Source organism: Odontesthes bonariensis, chromosome 6 (assembly GCF_027942865.1).
Source record: "Odontesthes bonariensis isolate fOdoBon6 chromosome 6, fOdoBon6.hap1, whole genome shotgun sequence".
In the NCBI taxonomy this organism is placed as follows: Eukaryota; Metazoa; Chordata; class Actinopteri; order Atheriniformes; family Atherinopsidae; genus Odontesthes; species Odontesthes bonariensis.
In genome coordinates this window covers 21887842-21909877 of record NC_134511.1, presented here as the reverse complement: position 1 = coordinate 21909877, position 22036 = coordinate 21887842, and the positions used below count along the sequence as shown (strand labels likewise).

The 22036-nt window shown below is 42.2% G+C and overlaps 2 protein-coding genes across 8 annotated transcripts in view; both read left to right on the top strand.

Moving 5' to 3' along the window:
• Window positions 1–727: 727 nt before the first annotated feature.
• Window positions 728–14752, top strand: LOC142382242 (ubiquitin-associated protein 2-like). 6 transcript variants are annotated; one of them, XM_075467890.1, is made up of 29 exons: window positions 728–814; window positions 2191–2328; window positions 2590–2667; window positions 2786–2896; window positions 3064–3220; window positions 3397–3474; window positions 4058–4121; window positions 4343–4431; window positions 4655–4707; window positions 4959–5020; window positions 5188–5407; window positions 5519–5774; window positions 5901–6038; window positions 6331–6467; window positions 6787–7019; window positions 7114–7354; window positions 7482–7521; window positions 7734–7863; window positions 8658–8715; window positions 8894–9101; window positions 9312–9403; window positions 9818–9865; window positions 10520–10598; window positions 10922–11116; window positions 11501–11671; window positions 12204–12308; window positions 12715–12788; window positions 12971–13162; window positions 13917–14752. In XM_075467890.1, the coding sequence occupies exons 2-29, from the start codon at window positions 2233–2235 to the stop codon at window positions 14010–14012; spliced, it is 3501 nt and encodes a 1166-aa protein (XP_075324005.1). In that variant the 5' UTR covers window positions 728–814; window positions 2191–2232; the 3' UTR covers window positions 14013–14752. The 6 variants fall into 6 exon arrangements, with proteins under 6 accessions (XP_075324005.1, XP_075324004.1, XP_075324003.1 ...); XM_075467889.1 differs by having other exon boundaries at window positions 10517–10598; XM_075467888.1 differs by having other exon boundaries at window positions 9815–9865.
• A 4690-nt stretch (window positions 14753–19442) lies between these two features.
• Window positions 19443–22036, top strand: part of pcsk5b (proprotein convertase subtilisin/kexin type 5b) — a 61812-nt gene continuing 59218 nt past the window's right edge. For both annotated transcript variants that reach the window (XM_075467886.1, XM_075467885.1), the window contains exon 1: window positions 19443–20120. In XM_075467886.1, coding sequence (XP_075324001.1) covers window positions 19941–20120 — 180 coding nt within the window. In that variant the 5' untranslated portion in view covers window positions 19443–19940. The remainder of the gene's footprint in view (window positions 20121–22036) is intronic.

Below are 22036 nucleotides of genomic sequence, written 5' to 3'. Positions count from 1 at the left end.
CTAAATTTGTAGACCATTAGAAATTTCTGTAATTCTACATAAATGTTGTGAAACCTATGTCATCATCAGGCTATATCCTAAAAAAGGATAAAGAAATTCTAATTTAACATACATTAAATTTTTTTTTCATTCAGGAAAATAATTGCATATATTACCTGCCATCTGCGAATGACAGAAATATGTAAACCCCTGCCTTCATTTTCTGTTGTGACCCCCCCTGTGCTTGCACAGCAGGGTCTTTCCAGTATGAAGCAGTCCTATGCATCACCTTGGAGGAATTTCAGCTCATTCTTCTGTACTAAACTGCCTAAAATCCGGAGTTTTGTGTGTTTCCTAACATAAACAGCTTACCCCACGTTCTTCCAAAGCTGGTGGATTGAGGTCAGTTGAGGCCTAATTTAACCCTTATTTGGCAGGGAAAAATTGTGCGCTCTGGGTCGTTGTATTGTTTTAGTGCTACTTTCTGTCGAGATGCTGCTTAGGGACATTTTCCCTCAGAAATGGCTGTTAAATCCAGAGAAGCCAGTTGGCTCTTCAGTTTAATTTTTTTCTTTTAATTTCATATGTTTGAAAATCTGCAGATGCAGAAATACAGAAAAAAAAATCACCTGTTGTCTGCCAAACTGAGAAACACATGAGCAGGCTCCCAAACATGCACGCGTACGTCGGGGCGCGGCGTTGGACCATGTGACCTGCTCGGTGGATTCTGGTTGGAAGCATCGGCTTCACAACGTTGAACAACGGCGCGGTGAGTCACGTGACAGCATCTGCTGCTGCTGCTGCTGCCTGCTGGCTGAGCGAAGCGTGTTAGCAGGTAAAACATATGCCTCAGAGCTTTTGTGTGAATAGTGTTAAAAAGTTGTCTAAAAAACTAAACGCCTGTTCGTAGAATTCTTTTACTTTTCTGAGGAGGTCAGTTGACCGATTCTTGAACATCATTCGTCCTGTTCTCTTGTTAGCTAACTATTTCGCTAACTAGCCAGCGTCGTATCAACACTGTGAGTGCTGCATTGTATGTAGACGGGCCGTTCACATGCCGGGCAGTTGGCATGTAGTTGCTAATAACTTGTCTTGGCCAGTTGTATTTCGACAAATTGTATAACCCACATTCAGTTCCTCGAGGAAGGGTACTGCCCGTTGTAAATGATAACTAAACCCGCGACTATGTTATTTCCGTTTAAGTAGTTAGCTTGATGCTAACGTTAGCTTTTCTTCTGGTCTACACAAAGAGGTAGACGCACTTGACACATTTGTTTATTTTCTCTTCCTGTCTCGCCAATTCTTGACAAATAAAGATCTAATAGTCTGACCGATTGATACATTTTAAAGTTACGGTATTTATTTCCTTCCCCATAATTTGGGGGATTTTAATGTCTTTTGCGATTCGCACACGGAACAAAGGCGAGCGATTAGCCAGGCTGCGGCTATCCTGAGCTAGGTGACCTAAAGTGAACGTTCGCCCGTGTCTCTATTTATCGATCGAACATTTTTTTTTAATCTAAGTGAGAGTTTAATTGGTGATTGCATTAAAATGAAAGTCGGTTGAGAAAGACTTGTAAATAAAAAAACGTCACAATTTACGCCAACCATGATTCACAGTCTAACGACGTTTTTTTCTGTCTGTAAACTTAAATTGTCACACAGTTGTGACAGATAATTCTATGTATCTCATTTTGTGCCCTATACTTACAAGTATTCAATTAGTAGTGTCGTTGTATAATAACATGTTACTGTATGTGATATAACCCTGGTTAGGTTTACACTTTCGATTCCCACTGTAAGCTGGTATGATGTGTGTGCTCATGTTTTAGGCAGGGCTTTTCATAAAATAGATATCCAAGATATCCTCTCGTAGTAGATAGGTGAAAGAGTGTTTATGTTATTAGTTAGATACGCTGGAGCATACTGACTTTGTTTTTGTGTGGGAAAGTGAGAGAGAGCTGTAAAATGACACCCGGACAGTACCCTCTTGGCAGGCTAAATTTAACCAGGGATGTGGGGGCGACAGATGGGGGTTATAGTCTTACATGGTATATAAGAGGTAGTCTTAGCCTGTTTATATTCATCGTACAGCTCTAGCAGTGCACACTTGTCCAACACAGCATTTTGGACACAATTAATGTAATGTGACAATCTCACAGGTTGACAATAATTCCTCTTTGCCCTTGTCTCCTCTTTATTTTTCTCCAGATTTTTCTATTTTGTACATACATTGTTTTGTATATACTGTATATGATGACTTCAGTGGTCAGCAATCAAGCCCGGGGGACTCGGGACAAGATGCTGCCCACCACCACACAAACAACACAGCCACAGAAACAGATACAGGTGAGGTATTACCAATGTATTGTGAAAGGAATGCCCTTTTTCTTAACTATTGTTCCATAGTCATAATTATGACATTGAGGTAAAACATCCAAAGAATGTGATGTATACTGTTGAGAACCATTGTATCTGATTATATTTAAGTAAATAAATAAGACCCCATAGGATGTGGTGCAATGTATTTTTTTAATTAAAAAGAAAAAGCAGCAAGGAACCATACGTTTCTGTCATCTTGTTTCTTACTGAGCTCCTTCTGTTCACCAGGCCACAGCAGAACAGATTCGTTTAGCCCAAATGATCTATGACAAAAACGATGCCGACTTTGAAGACAAGGTCAAACAGGTTGGTGCATGCAGATTTTTAAAAAAGCCATTTTGAGTATCATATATTCCTAGAATTTCAAAACAGACCTTCATAATGTCACTTGTTGTAACCTCTTCGTTGTGTTTTATATGCTCAGTTGATTGAGGTAACTGGGAAGACTCAAGATGAGTGCATGGTTGCCCTCCATGACTGCAATGAAGATGTAAACAGAGCCATAAATTTTATGCTTGAGAGCACCTCTGACACAGTAAGTGTGTACACACAAAGACAATCCATCTTCATATAGTTCAACTTGTACTAATATTTCCTTTTTCTGTTTTTGTCAAAGATCAAAATGATAGTGAATCGTGCATTCTTTGATCGCAGCATAAATGCATTCTGGAGTGCCCACTTCACTTCTTGTTACCTTTTCAGAACTCCTGGGAGACTGTGGGGAAGAAGCGTAGCCTTGGGAAAGAGGGAGGTCCATCCGAGATAAAGGAGACCAGGGAGAAGAAAGGAGAGAGAGAGGCCAGTCGCGGTCGTGGGGGATCCACCAGGAGGGGTAGAGGCATCAGTCGAGGGCGTGAAGGTAAGAATGCAAACATGTGAATAACCTTTCTTATGTGTGTCTTTGTGTTCGGTCAGTTAAATGCTGCATCCGTGACTTTATAATGCTATTTTGGGGATTCTCAACCAGTTTTGTATTAATTCTGAGTTTTAGTTGACCTTATTTTCCTTCTCACTTTGTTTCCTTTTGGATTTTAGGTCGGTCAGAGGAAAATGGGTTTGAGGTGGCTCCTGGAGAGAGGGGGACAGACCGTGGGCGCAGAGGGCGTGGCAGAGGTGAGCATCGAACTACAACACATCTTAAAGGTTTAGAAAATGCATCTGGTTGCGAAGTTGCATTTAATTAAGGTGTTTTTTCAAAAGCGACGACTGCAGAAACCAGTTACATTTTTTTTTTTTTTTTTTTACCAAAAGACTGTTGTGCCTTTGTTATCCAGTAAGGCTTAGATGTTATTTTTCATGATTTGACGTTGCTGGTGATGTATATATTTGTGTCTTGTTGGTGTTCAGAGTCCCTCAGGACCTGTGAAATACACACCATGCAGACCTTTTGTGGCCTGGCTTTAGAATAACTTGCAATGTCCCTTAAAACTGAGTTAAAAAGATTTGAGTTCATGATGTTTCTTTGGCCATTAACATTTTTGGGATTATTTAAATCTATGACGTGTCTTTTATCTTCCTCGATCATGACGGGGTGTCTCTACCTGTAGTTAAAAACTGACTTTACTGAAACAGTTTAGTAACAAACATCTTTCCACTATCTGGAGTTTGATACTCTCTTAAAAGCACTTAATCAGGAGTTGGGGCTGAAGGGTGCCATTTAGCAATGGTCATCTGGTTGTTTTCTTTGTGCCTTCAGGGGTAGGGGGTCGTGGCAGAGGAAGAGCAGCTGCTGGTAACAGGTTCTCCTCACAGGGAATGGGGTAAGAACATGTGCTAGGTGTGAATGTTATGCCTGAAATAATCTGGGGGGGTAGTGATGTTGATTACAAGCACATATCTTAAAAACAGACATGTGGAAAAATCTAATTTCTGATTCTCCTAATGGAAAGAAAAAACATTTATGACTGTGTAAGTATGTTTGCTCACCTTCTCTACATCTATTTCCACTTCCCCTGTTGTCCACTCCTGTCTCCCCTTTCAGCACCTTCAATCCTGCTGACTACAACGCTAACTCTGGAACCCGACAGGAGAATTGGGAAGGAGATGGCAACGAAACTGCTGAGGGAACTGGTAAATAAAATACTGCATCATAAAATAAGACGCCATACTTTGAGAGCAGTTCCTGCTCCCCATTTGCTTTAGCTTCATTTCTAAATCTAAAGTAATAATTAGATCATTGTTTGGTAGCATAGATTTTCAATATTCAGACTACTAGGTGTGAAACCAAACCATCTACACATTAAGAATCAGTATGAACATGGCTACACTGACTTGACTGCTTTTGTTTTCTAAGGAACATGGGGAGGCAATCTGGAAGACTGGACTTCAGAGGAGTGGAATGAGGATGTAAGGCAGCACCTCTGACTTATCTCAAAGGAATTTGAAATACTACACTGTGAAACTCCACACAAATTTCGTTTCATCATTTCATTTTAACTATGCTGTTGCCTGCCTAATTGCCAAAGACTGTGGCTGAATAAATGCTATGGGGAAAATATATTGTATAACAGTTGTGCAAGTTGTGATGCTACTTTACTAGTTAGTACAGAATATACACCAATATTAATTAGATTACTGTGTTTGGTGTTATTTTACAGTTGTCTGAGACCAAAGTATTCACTGCCTCTGCTCCAACAAACCACATCACACCTGGACACAAGTAAGCCATCTTCCCCAAAGTTTTAGTCAACTTGAGAAAATGCATAAAATAGGCTTATTTCTGGGGAATCGCACTTTATTCAACCATACCATAATGTCCTTTTGCACCCTTCTTCCCAAGCCTCATTTCTACATTTTTACCTCCCACTCTTGTTTCCTGCTTCTTAGTGCGGACCTGGCCAGCCTACTGCCAAAGACAGGAGGTTCTATGGACCCTGACTTGGGAGTGATAGTCGATGGCCCCTCTGCGGGGGATTTGGGGCAAGGCCTAGTGTTCACTAATTCCCACCACAATGGACGCACTGCAACACACAGCTACGCACATGCCACAGCCAACAGCTACGCACATGCAGCCTCTGCTAGCACCACCTATGCACATGCTGCCTTGGTATTCACAACCTCATACATACTTTAACTTATAAAATAACCAGTATTTTAATGCACGACACTGACTTTATGATTTTTCTCAGTTTGTCTTTTGCCCTTGTTATTCTCCCAGTCCTCAGTCATAGGTTCTGGTTTTGGTTCCTTGAATGCACCTAAGCAGACACCAGCGCTTGACATTCGGACATCAGAGCAACTCAATGGGCCTCGACTTGGTCAGAGAACCACTCAGACGTTGGCAACCACCAGCAACAGCAGTGTTTCCAAAGATGCAGGGCCACCTCAAATGCAAAGTCCAGTTCCTGCACCCTCACCTTCTGTTGACACCAAGCCTCAGAGAGTTGAGACTGGCCCTGTTACATCCCAACACGGTAAGCTCATCTCTGAATGAATAAGAAAATGTAACGCAGAACATTTTTGGACACATCTATCGACTCTTATCCATTGTACACTCAAAGGCAAAAGTATTTATGCTAACCCCCCCCCATTTTCTTCAGTGGAAGCTAAGCTTCAGCCAGAGCCATCAGCAGTGCTCAGCCAGCTGGCTCAGAGGCAGCAACAGTCCTCTATCCTTCCTACCATGGAGCCTCTGGGCCTGTCTCAGTCCCATGCACCCCAGGCTCCCACACCACCAGGTAGGACTTCAGATCAACGCCATACTGTGCTTGTAAGGCCTGAAAATATCATTTGACATTTTCTAAACTTTATTTATATTGACTCTATTCACATTTAGGAAAAATACCATTATTGTGTTGTTATTATTCCTTTTCGACTAATAAAATGAGTTGTTCAAACAGTCTTGACCAGAATCTGTGCAGACAGTTGGCTGTAGCACCATCTTTTTCGTGTGTTCCTCTTACAGTTGTTTGATGCTGGTGCAGTGACTTTTAATGGCATTATAATTAAACACTTTGCTTTAAATTTCAGGCCATGAGTCCTTTGTCCCTTCTGTAAGAGATGGAGCTTCTCCTGGAGCCAAGCTGTCAGGCCATGAGCCTCCGATAACTGAGCCTCCTCAGCGGCAGTTAAAGCCACAGAGACGCAGAGTACCTCCTCCCTCAAAGGTAAGTTCTGGTGATATTTAGACCTTTTTTAATGAGTCATAATATGCAATAAACTCCATGCAGAAATGGTAGAAGAGTAATATTATTTTCAAAGTAGGATATAACATGAAAGTCATTTACTTTTGGCTAGTACAATATACAGAAAGCCACCCCAGTCAAGAAGTTTCCAAAATGCTGTAAACTCTGCAGAACTTATGATGTTTATTCAACAATCATAAAGAGCTCAGAATACAATGCAGCCCCTCTACCCTCTCAGTATATAAGCACGAATGTGATTGCTGCCTGTTTGCCCTCTTATGAGTTTTTACGTCTGCCTCAGATTCCATCATCAGCTGTGGAAATGCCAGGCTCAGCAGATGTATCGGGTCTGAATGTTCAGTTTGGAGCTCTCGACTTTGGGTCTGAAACTGGTAGTGGAACAGCGGACATGTCACAAACCGAGTCGACCAGGGAACACACCCCTTCTTTGCCCCCAGGGGCCATCTCTGTTCCTACTGCTGTTCCCATGCAGCAGTCACAGAGCAGCAAATTCTCCAAGCCAGGAGCAGTGAGGTATGTGTTTTGAATTGGTGTGTCAGGTACAGGTTGACCGTGGGAAATGTGCATGGTAAACCAGGAGCATTTTTTCTCTTGGCCCTGTGAACAGTGAACACATGAGCAGCTTACCATCGGGTGTATCGGATCCCAATTTCCCTTCACCGTCTTTGGGCTTACCCAGTGCTACTCCATCCCCTTCCCTTGGTCTTCCCAGTGCAGCAGCACCACCCTCCTCTAATGTCCCTACTACAGCCAATCGCGTGGAGAACAGCGGCTCCAGGTCCATGCCACCCCATCTTGGCTTCTCTCAGAGCAAAGAAGTTCCGTCAGCTGCTAATGCACCTCTGACGGTGGGGATAAACCCTTTTCTCTCTGTATGGTTGAAACTTCTGAATGGCAAAGGAAAGATTTTTACAACTTCAAAGCCGAAATGATTCTTAATGGTAAAATTGAGACGATGAACATTTCTTTTTGCAGAATGGCTACAGCGCCATGAAGACACAGAGCACACAGGAAAGTGAGTACTTTGACCATTGTTGGTTCTAAAGAGCTTCAGTTGAATTGAATAAATTGTAATTTAATAGAGATTGCTAAATTTGTGGTTGGAACTGGAGAGAAACCTCTCAGCGAAACAAGTTTCCCCGCTTGGATTTCTTCTCACGGGCTCATTTAACTTGAACACACAAGAATGCTCCTCAAACCAATATCTCTCTTTTTCTTTTAAACCAGTTACATCATCATCATCTAGAACAGTAAAAACGGAGTCTCCTGTTATGACAAGTGAGAGTGGTTCAGGCCATCACGTCGCTTCCCCTGCAGTTACACCTTCCCACTCGACACCTATCCCTTTACTCAGCAGGTAAGAGGTGATTCAAGCATACAATGGCATTTAACTTGAAAATAATTGTAACATCAACTGCCTGGCAACACCTGGATTTAACTAACTAAATGGATAAGAAACTCCTGTTTAAAAACGTAGAGCAGCAATTCATGTTTTGGCTCACAAAGTTATTTAACCTCAACTAATGCCGTCAGTGGCTTCCTATTCCTTAAAGAACCATGTTGGAAGATGCATCCTGCCTGTGTGGAAAAGTTGTTACTCTGTTTCCAATCAAATAATTGATCTGCATCAGGTAAAAAGAAAATATTGAAGGAGATTGCTTATATTAATAAGATTGGTTTAGGAAAGGTTCAGTGGACCATCATTTTCAAGGCAAAAATGTGGTCTGTAGAAAATCTTGAATGATCTTGGATCAGGGATAACTTGAGTGTGTAGAATCAAAGCAAAGAAATTAAAGATTTGACTCAGAAACCATGCAGAAAGGTCATGTGGTCTTAGTCCAGTTGTACCTTTTCCAAGGGGTGCATCAGCGTAGGAGGAACAGTGGATGAAGTGTGGCACCCATCATGGTATGATTGGGTTTACTGTACAAGACAGTGTTATGTTTAGGCCTTATTGTCTCATCTCATCTGCTGTGATTATAGCTTAAAATTGTCCAACAAAAGATTAGTAGCAGTGTATCACAATTCTGTTTTGTGGGCATGATTTTCTCTGATTATCTAATCTTCCTAATTATTCTTCCTTTGCTAGTTGAAATTTGTGGCTTCATCAAATTTAAGCAGGCTGACGGAATGACTTTACTTTCTTTGCAGTCATGTGAGCACTACTCAGTCCTCTGGATCAGCTCTTGCCACAAGTTCTGCCCTCACGGTAAGTTTGTGTACACGCATTGACAAGAGTTTGACGTCATTCTGCCATTTTTTTTTTTATTTTATTTTATTTTTTTTCTTTGGACTTGGCAGTTAAGTTAATTCAGGCCTGGCGTGTCACATTTCTAAAGATATCCGTACTTCACATCCCCCTTCTGCCTATGTTTTTGTTCCATCAGATAAGTAACGAGGAGAGCAGCAGCAACCTGCATGCCTTTTCATCATCGTCAGGTCAAGTTGTCAATCCCAGTGCTCCCCCGACTGTCAATAGCCCAGCCATCAATGGCCTGCACCAATCTGGAGTGCCTGGACTAACTCCAAACGGCACAAACGCCACCCTCACAGCTGCAGGCAGCCGCGCAGCACCTCTTCTCGCCAACACTTCCGGTACAGTCATGATCATCTTCGCACAGAAATGGACTTAAAGAGGATTCTTTAAATAACAATGACTATCTTGACATAAAAGTCCTTGTTTTGTGAACTAAAGTTTGCATTAAATGTAGACTTTCAAAGACCGATCGAAACATACACGTAATTCTCAATCCATTTAAATGTAAGCAATAAGGTGGTTACCCTTGTGTTTATAATTGTCCTCAGGTAAAGCTCCTCCTAACTTGGCCCAAGGAGTGCCACCTCTCCTGGCCAACCAGTACATTATGGGTCCTGGTGGCTTGCTCCCTGCTTACCCGGTAAGTATGTGCTTTGCTAAAAATGTATTTACTTCTTAGTATAAAGGGAAAGAAATGTGTACACTCAAGTGCTCTATTCAGAGAATAGTTTTTTTTAATTATTATTGCTGGGTTTCTTTATTATATAAAGTACCCAGAAATTTGCTTTGTAAAAGGATGATGATGGTGGTGGTTGTTGTTGTTGTTTTTGCTTAAATGATTTATTAAGATTAGATTAAATGACCTGAAGTTTTAATTCAATGCAGTTTATTTATGTTGCACCAAATCACAACAAATGTCATCTGGAGGCACTTTAGTGATAAATGAGTGTTTATGCTGAACTGTTTCTTGGTCTTCCGACTTTCACTGAGATTTATTAAAGACTCTGACATGTTATTGGATAATCACCGGCTCTTTTCTTCCTTTCAATAGCAGATATATGGATACGAAGACTTGCAAATGCTGCAATCTCGCCTCCCTCTGGTGAGTCTCTTCTGTTTGTTATAGACGTGCACCCAACTGATCAGTTTTACGGTTGAGTCGCTGTCACCAACAATGAGCTTTAGGGCAGTTTCACGTCGGGCGCACTGAAAGACGCAATAAAATGACATCCACACATATTTTGTAAAGTGGGCTAAGTTTTCCAGATCGTTTGTATAACATGTGCAAACAGGGTAGTTTTGTATCTACATCTGACCAAGTAGAGCAACTTTTTTTTACTTTGCTGGTTGCACTCTGGCAGGATATCACCATGTTCAAATATCCCTAATAATTTACTCTGAATCAAAATTTTATACTCGATAAAGTGATTATCCCTTGCAGCCATATTAAAGTATCAAATGAGCTGTAACTTAATTTAATCAAAATAAAGCCGTAATCCGAGCAAGACCAATGATATAAGTCTACTGAGGGCCAACTTTGAAACTTGTGCACATGGACCATCGGTGGAACATTCAATAGATGCCTCTGTTTTTTCTTAACGTGGGATATACTGCTGCCTTTGGAACAGTGGAATTTTCCATGAAAGGGAAGTTTAAACGAATGGTACCAGAACAATTTTATCTTTGGACAGTGAAAAACAAGTAAACCATACAGGGCTGCGTATATTATTTTGATTATTTTTCTCTTTCTAAGCAGGACTACTATGGTGTAACATTCCCTGGCGCTACGGCTCCTATGCCTGGAAGAGATGGCCTGGCAAATAACCCTTATACTGGTAAATAATACTAAAAAAGGCGTTTTGAGATGGTGTTAAATTACATTCACACTGAACGACTACACAAGTCTTTTCCATTTTATAAATGACATATTTGTTCCTATCTCGTTATGTGTTATACAAGTCATATTTGTTCTTAAGTATGTTTACATAGTTATGAAAATAATACAGATTTTTCAAGAAATGTGGCACAGCTCCTTCATTTGTTAATTTGGCGGCCCCTTTTCCACATTTTCATGTTACACCTTAATGGCAAAGACTTGAAATTCTTTCATTTCTCCATGTTCGGTCACACTTTTGCTGTCACTAATTTTTCTGTCCAGGAGAGGCCACAAAGTTTGGCAGGAATGACTCCTCACCCCCAGCTCCCTCGACCAGCCTGTCTACAACAGGTGTGCAGTCGCAGCCCCAACAGGCACAGCAGGCAGGGTCACAAGGACAGGGTCAGAACCAGGGTCAACAGACACAGAACCAAGCTTTCCTCAACCCTCCTCTACCCCCTGGCTACGGATACACGGGTAAGGAAAAGCAAAGTTTGCGTTAAATCGTAACACAATTTATTCATCAGTACCCATAGCTTTTACACTAAATTCAAATCACAGCCCCACTTTACCTTCTCCTTGTTTGTGGATATGGACTCTGTTGAAATTTGTTGGAGCACTAAAAGCATGAAAACACTGGTAACAGTTGTATGTAGGTGAAGCCTCAGGCTAAGCTTGGAGAAAGAAAAACTTTTATGCAGATCTTTTATTTTATTTTTTTGAGTGATAGGTAATGGATGCACAGAACACGTTTGAATAGACGGTTTTAATGTATTTCTGCCAGTCTCAGTATTGTATCTTAAGATCGTTTTGCTTGATTTTTTTACTTACGACTTTTCATCACTATTCACGACCTCGCAGGTCTGCCGTACTACGCTGGCATGCCTGGGGTTCCCTCAGCCTTCCAGTATGGTCCCACAGTCTTTGTGCCTCCAGCTTCAGCCAAGCAGCCTGCAGTGGGCCTGGCCAACCCCTCCAATCAATACCACCAACAGCATCAGCCCAGCTACGGACAACACACATATGGAACAGGTAAAACCCGGACCAAATGACATGGCTCTTTCGGACTGATCTTATTTTTTAAGGGAGTTAACGCTGCACCATATCTTCAGTCGGATCAATTCTAAATAAACCGTGAACTAGTTTTTAATCCAGATGTTGGGCTAATTCTACTGACAAACTTTTCTATTTTAAATGAAAGCAACCTAGACTTTATGTAGACCTGGGCGGAAATTAGTGTTAAGATTGTTTTAATTTAAAAAATGTAATTAAAAAAAATGGGAGACGCACTCCAGCATGTTTGTTGAGTTGGGTTTGTGTTTTGGTGTGAGGTTGTTTTTTTTTTTTTTGTTTTTTTTTTTGCTTGTCCTGCATGCAAAGCTAAAACCTGCTGAGGTTGGACACAGCTTAGTGTTACTTTACTGCCTCTCTCCCCCTGCTCCTGTCGTCTCTTCCAACCCCTTTCCCTACTCTTTTCTTCACCAAATCTGTTTATCATCTGCTTTCCCCCATCCTCTCCTCATTCTGGCTCCTCTTCTGTTCTGTGCTCTTCCTCCTCCTTCAGCCTTTGATGACCTGTCTCAAGCCCATGGTGGGGAATACAATAAGGCGGGGTACGGAGGCTCTGCCCAGTCACAGGCCAAGTCAGCGGGTAGCGGCCCGGGGAAAGGTACACACAACACAAGTGCATACATTCATCAACACGCACACAAAGTGGGTGGGAGGGTGGGACTCTTGATAGTCCGCTGGAGATCGGTGTGTATATGCATGTGTGTTATTGTGCTTCCATGTGGGCATGGAGCGCTACATGCCAAACGAATGGTGGAAGAAGTGAGTAAAATGCCTCTGCACCCCCTCAATTTATATGCCTCTTCCTACTGGCTGGCCTCATCCTACTAACACTGGAAAGATACATTAAATGTTAAAGAATCACTCATCAGTATTGGAGTAGCAGTTAGTATTTCATCACTATAAACCGCCTGATCGTCCTCCTAATGTTTTACTAGTTTGCTGTCCTTCCTTGTTTCTTAAATTCCAACTTTTCTTTTTCTCTCTCCTCTTCATTCTCTCCTTAGCCCCAGGATTATCAGGATCGGGCACCAGTGGAGGAGTACCTGACATGGGAGGTTCCATCTACAGCAAAACACAGGTGTTTTACTTATTGTTGTAGTAGTGGTGGTTGTGGCCAACTGAAGTTTCAAATTCAGGTTGGATAAAGAAAAGTTTACACATGAAATTTCAGTTGAATTCAGATGCTTATCATGCTCTTTATTTGTAAAATCTACCATACATATATGCTCATTACAGTTTCCTTCTTTTGGTTCTCCCCAGTCATTTGACAAGCAGGGCTTCCACACAGGGACACCACCTCCCTTCAGCCTGCCATCAGCACTGGGAGGAACGGGACCCCTGAACCCTGGAGGTGCACCTGGCTATGCTCCTGCTCCCTTCCTGCACATCCTGCCTCCACACCAACAACCGCACTCCCAGCTGCTGCACCATCATCTCACTCAGGATGGGCAGGTAAACACAAACTGATTTAGCGTGCGTCACATTCTGCTCACTCTGTTTCAAAATGTCACCTGTGAGAACATTTGTCTACCTTTTCTGCTTGATGATGGTGTCAGTGTCTTCTTGCCTGCATGCTTACAGTATTAAAGTTAGTTTTGATTTTGTTGACCAAATACGCTCGAATTTTGTTTGCCCTCTTATCCAGCGTGTTAACAAAGCACAATTTATTGTTTGTCCAACCAAAACTGGACTTTTAAAATGCAGGTTAACATACGAGTCCAACTGAAATTACACGAAATCCAAGCTCTCAAAGCCAGACTAACACAGCAACATAATGTGGTAGGATGTTAAATTACTTCTGCATGCAAACACTCAACTAATTCCACACTTGCTCCAAAGTTTCTTCTTTTTACATTGTTTGTTAAAACGTGTACATTGTTACAGCCAAATTCTCAACAAAGCTGCTCTCGTTCACATGTGTTTTTGTTTATTTTGTCAGATAGCTAAATGCATAAGAAATTATGTCCCTCTGTTCTAATAAAACTCTGATTTTATAACCTCTGCATCATCTGACAAAACCACCATTAAAGTAACCTAAAGACCACGTCTGTGCAGAGATTTTGGCTTTACTAACAAATGCTTGTGATAAGGTTCTTGGGAAAAGTTCCATGCTTGTAAAAAGATTGTAGTAAGAATGTGAAATGAATTGAATCTCTTAAGTAGCTTGTCATAAACATGCACTGAATACACCTCTACTTCTTGGCAGGGTGGTCCCGGACAGCGCAGTCAGTCCAGTGGTATGCAGCAGAAAACCCAAGGCAGCAAGTCCAACTACGGCAGCTCCCCATACTGGGCAAATTGAGGAATGCTTACTACCCCCACCCCCACCCCACCCCAAAAAAAGGCTGTATGTGCGCGTGTGTAGAGCTAAAACAAAACGGCAAACAGAAAGACACTATCCTCACAATGAGCAACCTGCCCCGCCCCTGTCCTCATAAGTCTTTTGAGTTCTCTCCCCCTCCCCCCCTTTTCAAAATTGGTTGTACATGTAAGATATTTATGTATGTATTTATATATATAAATATATATATACTGTATATGTAATAGTAGAACTTGAAATGTGGTTGCTGCATTTTATTTTTGAAGGACTTTTTGTTTACTTTTTTCAAAACTGCAGGAAAAGATGTTACATTAAGACAGATTGAGATTACATCGATGATGAAAGGGAGCAATGGGGATACGTGATCACGTCCTGGAAGAAACCAGGAAAAGGAGAGCGCAGCAGCACTGATTGCATATGAGGACACTTCAGATGGGGTGGGGTTTATAATGACTAACTGCATCTGTCTCCTTTTTTTTCTTTTTATACATTGACTCCCTGAGTGGCCAAGCTCGTCCCTGTTAAACCCATTTTTGTAGCTTCCCGTCTTTCCCCTCTGGCCTCTCCTTCCCCTCTGGAAGCTGCCTACTCTCCCTGTGTCAACACTTTCCCTTTTTAAAAAAAAAAAAAACAGACCTGCCCATCTAAATTTTATATTATAATTTAATTTTAACCCTCATTTCTCTTGAAATAAAGTTCTGAGCAGTTGGAACTGCAATTTATCTGTGTTTCTTTTTGGTATTTTATCTCAAAAGGGTACTAGTTATTCAGTTATGATGTTCAGGATGTTCAGAAAGATGGAAAATAACATACTGTTTATCTTCATTCGTCCATTTAGAATTCTTAGAAGCAGTCTTGAGCAATATTTTGAGGTGTTTATCATGGCGTGTCAATTGTTATTGACTAGGTATGTTAAAGAAAACTTTAAAAATGCACTTGTAAAGATGTGTGATGAAAGTAGCCCCGAATAAAATCTTGTTTCTCTGCTGTTACAAAGCGGAGTTCAGTGGAGCTTTTGCCCAGCAATCTGCTTGCTATCATTTAGTGATCATGACTTCAACTTTAACAGATTATCTTTGGGGCTTTCCTAGAGAATTGTAGGTTAAAAAAAACCAAAAAACTTTTCTTTCATATGGCTGGCTTTGGTGGGATGTAAAATTAATCTATTCTCAAAAGTACAAATGTCCTGAAATTCAATCAAAGCTCTTTTCTAAAGTGACTGGAATAACTGCTCTGCAGTAGTCTTCGGGGCCAGTGGGCCATATGGCGGCCCAGCTTGAGTGAGACACAGATGACCGATTACAGGGAATTCATCATAAGACGCCTCCTATTAAACACGTTGCTAGTAATCAAAGCCTGTTACAGAGCCAAAGTAATAAAGATTGAAATGTGTGACAGGAAAAGCTGGCGTTTGTCATGGAGGACTTCATTCTGCCACATTCACACTGGAAAAAATCAAAATCTTACCAAGTATATTTGTCTCATTGAGTATCTCATTACACTTGATATGACACAACTGCCTAACAAGTACCATTTCAGCCATATATAGGGACTTGTTTTAATACAATACATCTGGAATATCTTGTTAAGTGAAAAAGTCTTGAAAACAAATTGTTTTGAGTCACATATATGAAACAAGCTTTTTTTTTTTTATTTGAAGAGGTTTTTAAGCTAATTTCAAGATCACTTTTAACTCAAAAGTCCTAAATATCGCATTTTATTTCAAGAAATCTTGACAAGCCGATTTTCACTAGTTCCATTGGCAGATTTTTTTGCTTATTTCAAGCAAAAACGTCTTTTATTTGTTTTTTTACTTATTTTTGCAGGGGCATTTTTTCCAGTGCAATGAGGAGTAAGTATAGTCAAGCAGAACAACGAGGAAAGACAATGCAATGCTTCTTTTAGGTTAAACTATGAGGTCATCCTCTGTTTTTAATTTCATGGCCCCATTTGTCACAATGGAACATGGAGGATTGAAAGAGAAGGGGGGAGGCGGGACAATAAATGTTCACGGTCTGCTGGCCAGACATCCCGAAGACTGAGAAAACTTTTCATCTGTATGATTTACATGTATATTGTGTTGTAATGACACAGTACTGACCATATGACAGGCGTCAGTCCATCAGGTCTTATGCATGTTCTTAATGAAATTCAAGGGTGTTGGAATGCCGACAGTGTTACAGTCCTCTAATCATGTGGTCTTTGTTGTGTAGTCTCACTGGTCACCACCAGGTGGCAGTATATAGCTGTTGCTGTTAAAGTTCTTGAATGGGTCCCCACCTTCTGACACAGGAGCCCAGACCAAGTGGGTTATTATTCCCCAGGAATATACAAATAATCATATTTGGAAGATAAACGGACTGATTATTAGATATGCTGCTCATATCTGGGACACAAGCTGACTGAAGACATATTAGCAAACTCAGCATAAACGTAGAGAAATGACTGCATGACAGTCTGCTGTGTGAGAATACATTGAGATGATTATATTTAATAATCGAAAACTTTTCTCATAGCATTTTTCTCGTTTTCTGTGATTTATTTTGGTGGCCCATAGCTGTACTGAGTACAGAGAAAACTGGAATTGACAGTACTTTTAGAATTACAATGTTTCATTTGGCTGTAGCCCTCTCTCCGTTGTTCCTTTTTAACATTTGTCTTCACTGAATGTCGAGTGTGTGAACCCCCAGAAAAGCCTATATAACCCTGGAATGTTGCCGACAAAGGGGAGGACGAAGGGATGGATGCTTTATGGGAGGATATGATGCAGAACAGGGAGGACAGAAAGTCAGTGAGTGGCAGGTGCTATTGTGGATTAAGTGCAGAACCTACTGCAACAAGGTCGAAGGTCAAAGTGAAGTTGAAAGGCCAACCCCAAGATTCCCCTTGTAAGGCCACCCACAGAGATACAGATACCAGATTGGTGGGTCTTTAAAAGAAAAAGAAAAAGAAACCAAGGGAACAGAAAGGTCCATGCCATGAAGAGAGAAGAGTAAAAACTGGCTCAGGGAAAAGAAATGGCAAGCTGGCAATAAACAGGAGCAAGAAGTCATGACAGAGATGTGAAGAAATGAGTGAGGTGTTTATAAGCAATCGTGCAAAGGGATAGCTCACATATTTGGTAGCAAGCCTGTCCTAATGAAACAAGAAAATCATGTGGGAGGTTCCTCCCTCCAAGTGCTGTGCTTGATACTGAATGAACAAATTAGCCGTGTCCTTGGTGAATGAAGCTGGTTGGCTGCGTTTTCTCATTGGGGCCTTCCATTGTCATGTGTCATGGAAGTTGTGTAACTGTGTAGTAAGTTCCCTCAAATGTTGTCTGGACTAAAAACACGATTTACTCTGTTATTTCAGTGAAGAGGCACAGGAATGCCCCTCAGTGTTTGTTGACACTTGTGACCACTCTGTTCTCAGATGTTGACAAAGACGTTTTGTTGGGGTTCACTCAGTTCACTCCCTTGAGAAACACGGGAAGCTGTGGAGCTGTCACACGGGATATCGCAACAGTTAAGACCTGAATGGAAACTGGGGGCCCTGGCGCTTAAGGGAGCCCCGTGATCTGGGTGCTTGATTTTATACCAAAATACATTTCTGCTCTGTTTTGCCCCCCCCCCCCCCCCCCCCCTTTCCTTTTTTTTTTGTCTTTAAATCACAAACCTTTCCATCCAGCTGAATAGGGAACTATAACTGGATGCTTCTTTTATTTAGTCCCTTTCATCTCCATTTCGGGGACCATGGGATGCTCTTATCCCGATGCTTGTTGTGAAAAGTGACAGCGGGTCCATTCAGCAAGAAACTGTCTGCAATTAGTGCAATTATGCTGATTTTCACTTGTGTCCCATGCAGAACAGAGTTTTTGCTGTGCACAGAGACATCCCCGGAAAATTGCTGCAAAACAAAAAGCCATCAATCAACAAAGGCCTTGAATGAAAGCCTCAGCGGCGGATAAAACCAGGCACATTCCATAATGACAGCATTTAGTCAGCTGTGACCTGTGCTGCGATGGGGGGCATGACATGTAGAGCCTCACTGATTGAGGGCAAATATGCAGTAAAGCTAGTGTAAGAGGGCAGACCGCTTAATTGGCAGTCGCTGGCGCGTAACCGAGACATACAGTTATCTGTTACAGTATGACAGTCATTAACACACCTGGGATAATAGGAAGCATGTTTTGTCTCATTTCCTGGAAAGATATTTCTATTCATGTCAGCTGATGTTTTCCATTGGATGATGATGATGATGGAAGTGGAAGGTCATAGTTTATTCAAAGTTTACATTGGTATGTCTGTGTCAATATTGCCCAGGAGACTGACAAAGGTTGCATTCAACAGCGAGCGCGGCAGTGACCAAAATGTAATGCATGCATTTGATAACTGCTTTTCTTTTAGAATGAAATGTATGGGAAAAACACCAGTGGCAAACCTGGTTCGAATCAGCTTTAAATGTAACACCCGGGTAAACATGTATATCTCTCAGTCATTCCCTGAAAACTTGCAAAAGTCATTTTAAAGCAAACTCTCTACGTTCTCAACAGTGTAGCAGGCCAGGAAGTAACCATCTCAACATGTCTGTTCTGTCACCTGCGTTGTGAACGCATGTCATGTGTGGTTGATGGAAAAAAAATAAGCACACAGCAAAGATAATCTCTCAGCGTTACTGTCACCTCGGATATCTGTTGTACTGTGGATACAGTAACACAAACATGAGCATGTTACATTTTCAAGAGAGGGATACAAAACAACCCAAAGGAGACGCTAAAAAAAGCATAGAATGGCCTCAAAGTGACAACGTGGCCGCAATGAGACGCTAAACTGACCAAAATGAGACACGAAATGTGAAAAGCTGGATCACAAAACAACACAGAGACATAAAGACATGATCATTTAAGGTGCAACGTGACCCATATACTACAACAAGAACAACCACTAAAAGGAGCAAAATGATTAAAAGCAACTGCAAAACAAACAGAGACAATGAGCATCCTCAGATCACATTTGCATGGTTGTGGTTGTGTCTGGATGTCTTGGTCCGCCACTGGACGTGTGGGGGCCCTTTTACACATTCGCACTGAATGTTTCTCAAACCCCTCTGTGGGTCACAGTGTCTTTTAAGTCCACTTGACAGCTACAGCAACAATAAAAAGTCAATCCAAAAATAGTTTTAGGTGGATAATTTCCAGCCAGCTCGAAAGTGTAGAATTCTTGACTTTTTTCCCCGGTGGCCCTCTTGGAGGAAGTCCTCGAAGCTGGCCCCAACGTGGCTCTGTGGCCCCCGGTTTGACCCCTCCCTGAGCTGTGTCTGGCGCGTGAGCGGTGGATCCAAACAGAGTGCCTTTAAGACCCAGCGGAGTTCGGCAGGGAAACCCCGCGGCTTTAGTTGTTTCTACTCTCCAGAGTGTCAGCTAGTTATTTGTGGGGAGGCGCTGTAGCCATTTCGCCACATGAAAGCCCGATGAGCTGAGCGACCAACATCCGAGTTGTTGGTGGAGAAGAGAAATCAGCTTTGAGGAGCTCCGCGCGCGCGCACACACATACGAACTCGCGCGCGAATACGCACGGCTCACGGACACGCACACTTCCTTCTCGTCCTCCGTGGAAAAAAAAGAGGGAGAGAGGAGCAGAGAGAGGGCAGACGAACTTCCAACTCTCCCATGTGGAAAGCAGAGGTTTGGAGATAAGGTGTATTTTTCCTCTTCGGGGCTTTATTCCTCACCTCTCTGCCCCCCTCTCTCAGGGTTTTTTCTTTTCTTTTCTTTTCTTATTTTTCATTTTTTCCCCATTTTTTTTTTTTTTTTTGGTTGCCCGGATATTTGTGTTTCTATGAGAGTCGTGCTCGGCGAGAAGAGAAGTTTGGTTGTTTGCCTGGTCGGCTGAGGAGGAGGAGAAGAGTCTGGTTAAAAGTGGGGGGAAGATGGTCCACAACGCCGCTTGGAGAAGAAGCTTGCTCTGCGTCCTCGCGCTCAGTCTTGGCTTTGCGTCCCCGCCGTGCGAAGCTCGGATTTACACCAACCACTGGGCAGTCAGGATACCCGGGGGACCCGAGGTGGCCGACCGGATAGCGGAAAAATATGGCTATAGGAACATGGGACAGGTAGGTGGCCTATTTCTCCGGTTAAAGTTGCTTCTAATTCCTTTTGTGCTCTCGTGTTTTCATCAACTCTTACGTGCGGGGCATAGCATTGTGATTTGTTACCTTTCACCGGTCGACAAAAACGTTGACCTCACAGGTCTGAGCCACCAAGCCCGAGCCACGAACCCTCTCGTTACTCCTTGAGCGGCACTCTGACCCTCGGACGAGGAGAGAAAAGCTGCAGGGAACAAAGACGGTGGAGCAGGATGGCACAACAGGTGCCTTCCTCTCTGCATTTGCACAGATCTGTTTGACACACGGTGGACTCCCTTTTCAGCCTCACGGCCACAGCTGTCTGCTTTCCGTGGGCACAGAAGTGAGACCAGCCAGTGCTGTTTGGTTTAGGATGTTGGAAGTGACATCTAAACGTCCACAACGCAACAGATTCTGCTTATATAACACGTGCCATTCTTCTGGTGTGCGTTAAGAGTGATAAGGAATGTTGTTCCCTCTTCAGTTCCACAGTATAGCTGGCATTAGTGGGACCGTCTGATTCAGAAATACTCCCAGATAAGTCATGTCTTGCCTCGCAGCTTAGCACTTCACCGGAAGACGAGGCGACATATGTGTGTTTTAATATTTTAAGGACCAAGACAATGTGTTGCACTTCTTCCTTTATCAGCTGCTTAAAAACAGGACTCTGCTTGGACTTGAGGTTAAGCACCCTTGCATTTAGCCAGTATTGCCAAATTGTATAAGCAGGGTTGTTCTTCACCTGGGAATTTGAAATGATGTGAAAGTAGTTATAAAAGTGAGCAATATTTGTATACATATGTAGTTTATGTGCCTCAGTAGTCTCTACCATGTTCATTAGCCTTGACTCTCAGCCATGCTCAGCAACAGGACTCTGCCTGCAGCCCAAACACATTTGTTAAAAAAAAATATATATCTTATGTAAAAAGTGTGAGATTTTCCAATTTATTATTATTATTTTTTTCACATCATCAAATTTTATGAATGGGTAGGAATCTGCACAGGTCAGCGAGGAGTAGTTTCCGGTTACTTGGACATACGTTTTTACAAAGTCTGACAACAACGTGTTCTGTGTGGACAAAAGTAACAGGCCACACAAATATGGACCGCACACATACTCCAATACAACCGATACACACGGGCAGTTCGTGCCTGCACTTGCCAGCGTTCGACGTGCAGACAGCAGGGAACAGAGGGGGGCATTCTGACAGGTTGTTGTGGGGTAGCCTAGTCAACAGCTATTGAACCCCCCTCCCTGCCCCTCCCTCTCCACCTTATCCAGCCTGCCCACCCACCATACTCCCAAGAGAGCAGGCCTTAATGGCCTCGTTTATCCCCCCTCTTTGACAGCAACTAATGTGTGGAGTAACCCCCTTTCCATACTACACCCCCATAGGAATTCCCCAGTGGAGTGGAGTGTCGTCCCCAACCCCCACCATTCGCCCTAATTTCCATCTCAATATGGAGCGTTCATTGGACTTTGACACCTCATAGACAAGAGTTTTACTTCACTTCCTGGTTGTGGGGTCAGCCGAAAGCCTCTCCCATGGGAGTGATAACAGCACACTCTGGTTTCCTAATGTGAACTCTGACATCCTTGTCATTAACCCCCTCCCTCTTTATCATTGCAACACTATGTATGAAGAATGAAACTGAACTATTCAAGCGAGCTCACTTTGTGTTGTTGTTTTTATTGTTTTTTTTCACACCTTGATGTACAAGTGTTAAACTTCTCTTGACTGTTAAAGATTTGACTGATCATGACAAATGATACAAAAAATAATATGATATGAATGCTGAGCGTGGTTTTAATTCTTAAGGGGAAGCAAAGCAGTTAAAGAAGGAAAAAATGGGGGGATGGGAAGGGAAAGAATGTGGCCGAGGGACAATATAGTCTTCTTGAC

What these genes read in the sequence shown, in the direction of transcription:
- LOC142382242 (XM_075467887.1), top strand. Translation starts at nt 2,233, where the DNA reads ATGATGACTTCAGTGGTCAGCAATCAAGCCCGGGGGACTCGGGACAAG. An exon ending in TTGAAGACAAGGTCAAACAG is followed by an intron (nt 2,668 to 2,785) that starts GTTGGTGCATGC and finishes TTATATGCTCAG; the next exon opens with TTGATTGAGGTAACTGGGAA. An exon ending in CCAGGCTCCCACACCACCAG is followed by an intron (nt 6,039 to 6,330) that starts GTAGGACTTCAG and finishes TTTAAATTTCAG; the next exon opens with GCCATGAGTCCTTTGTCCCT.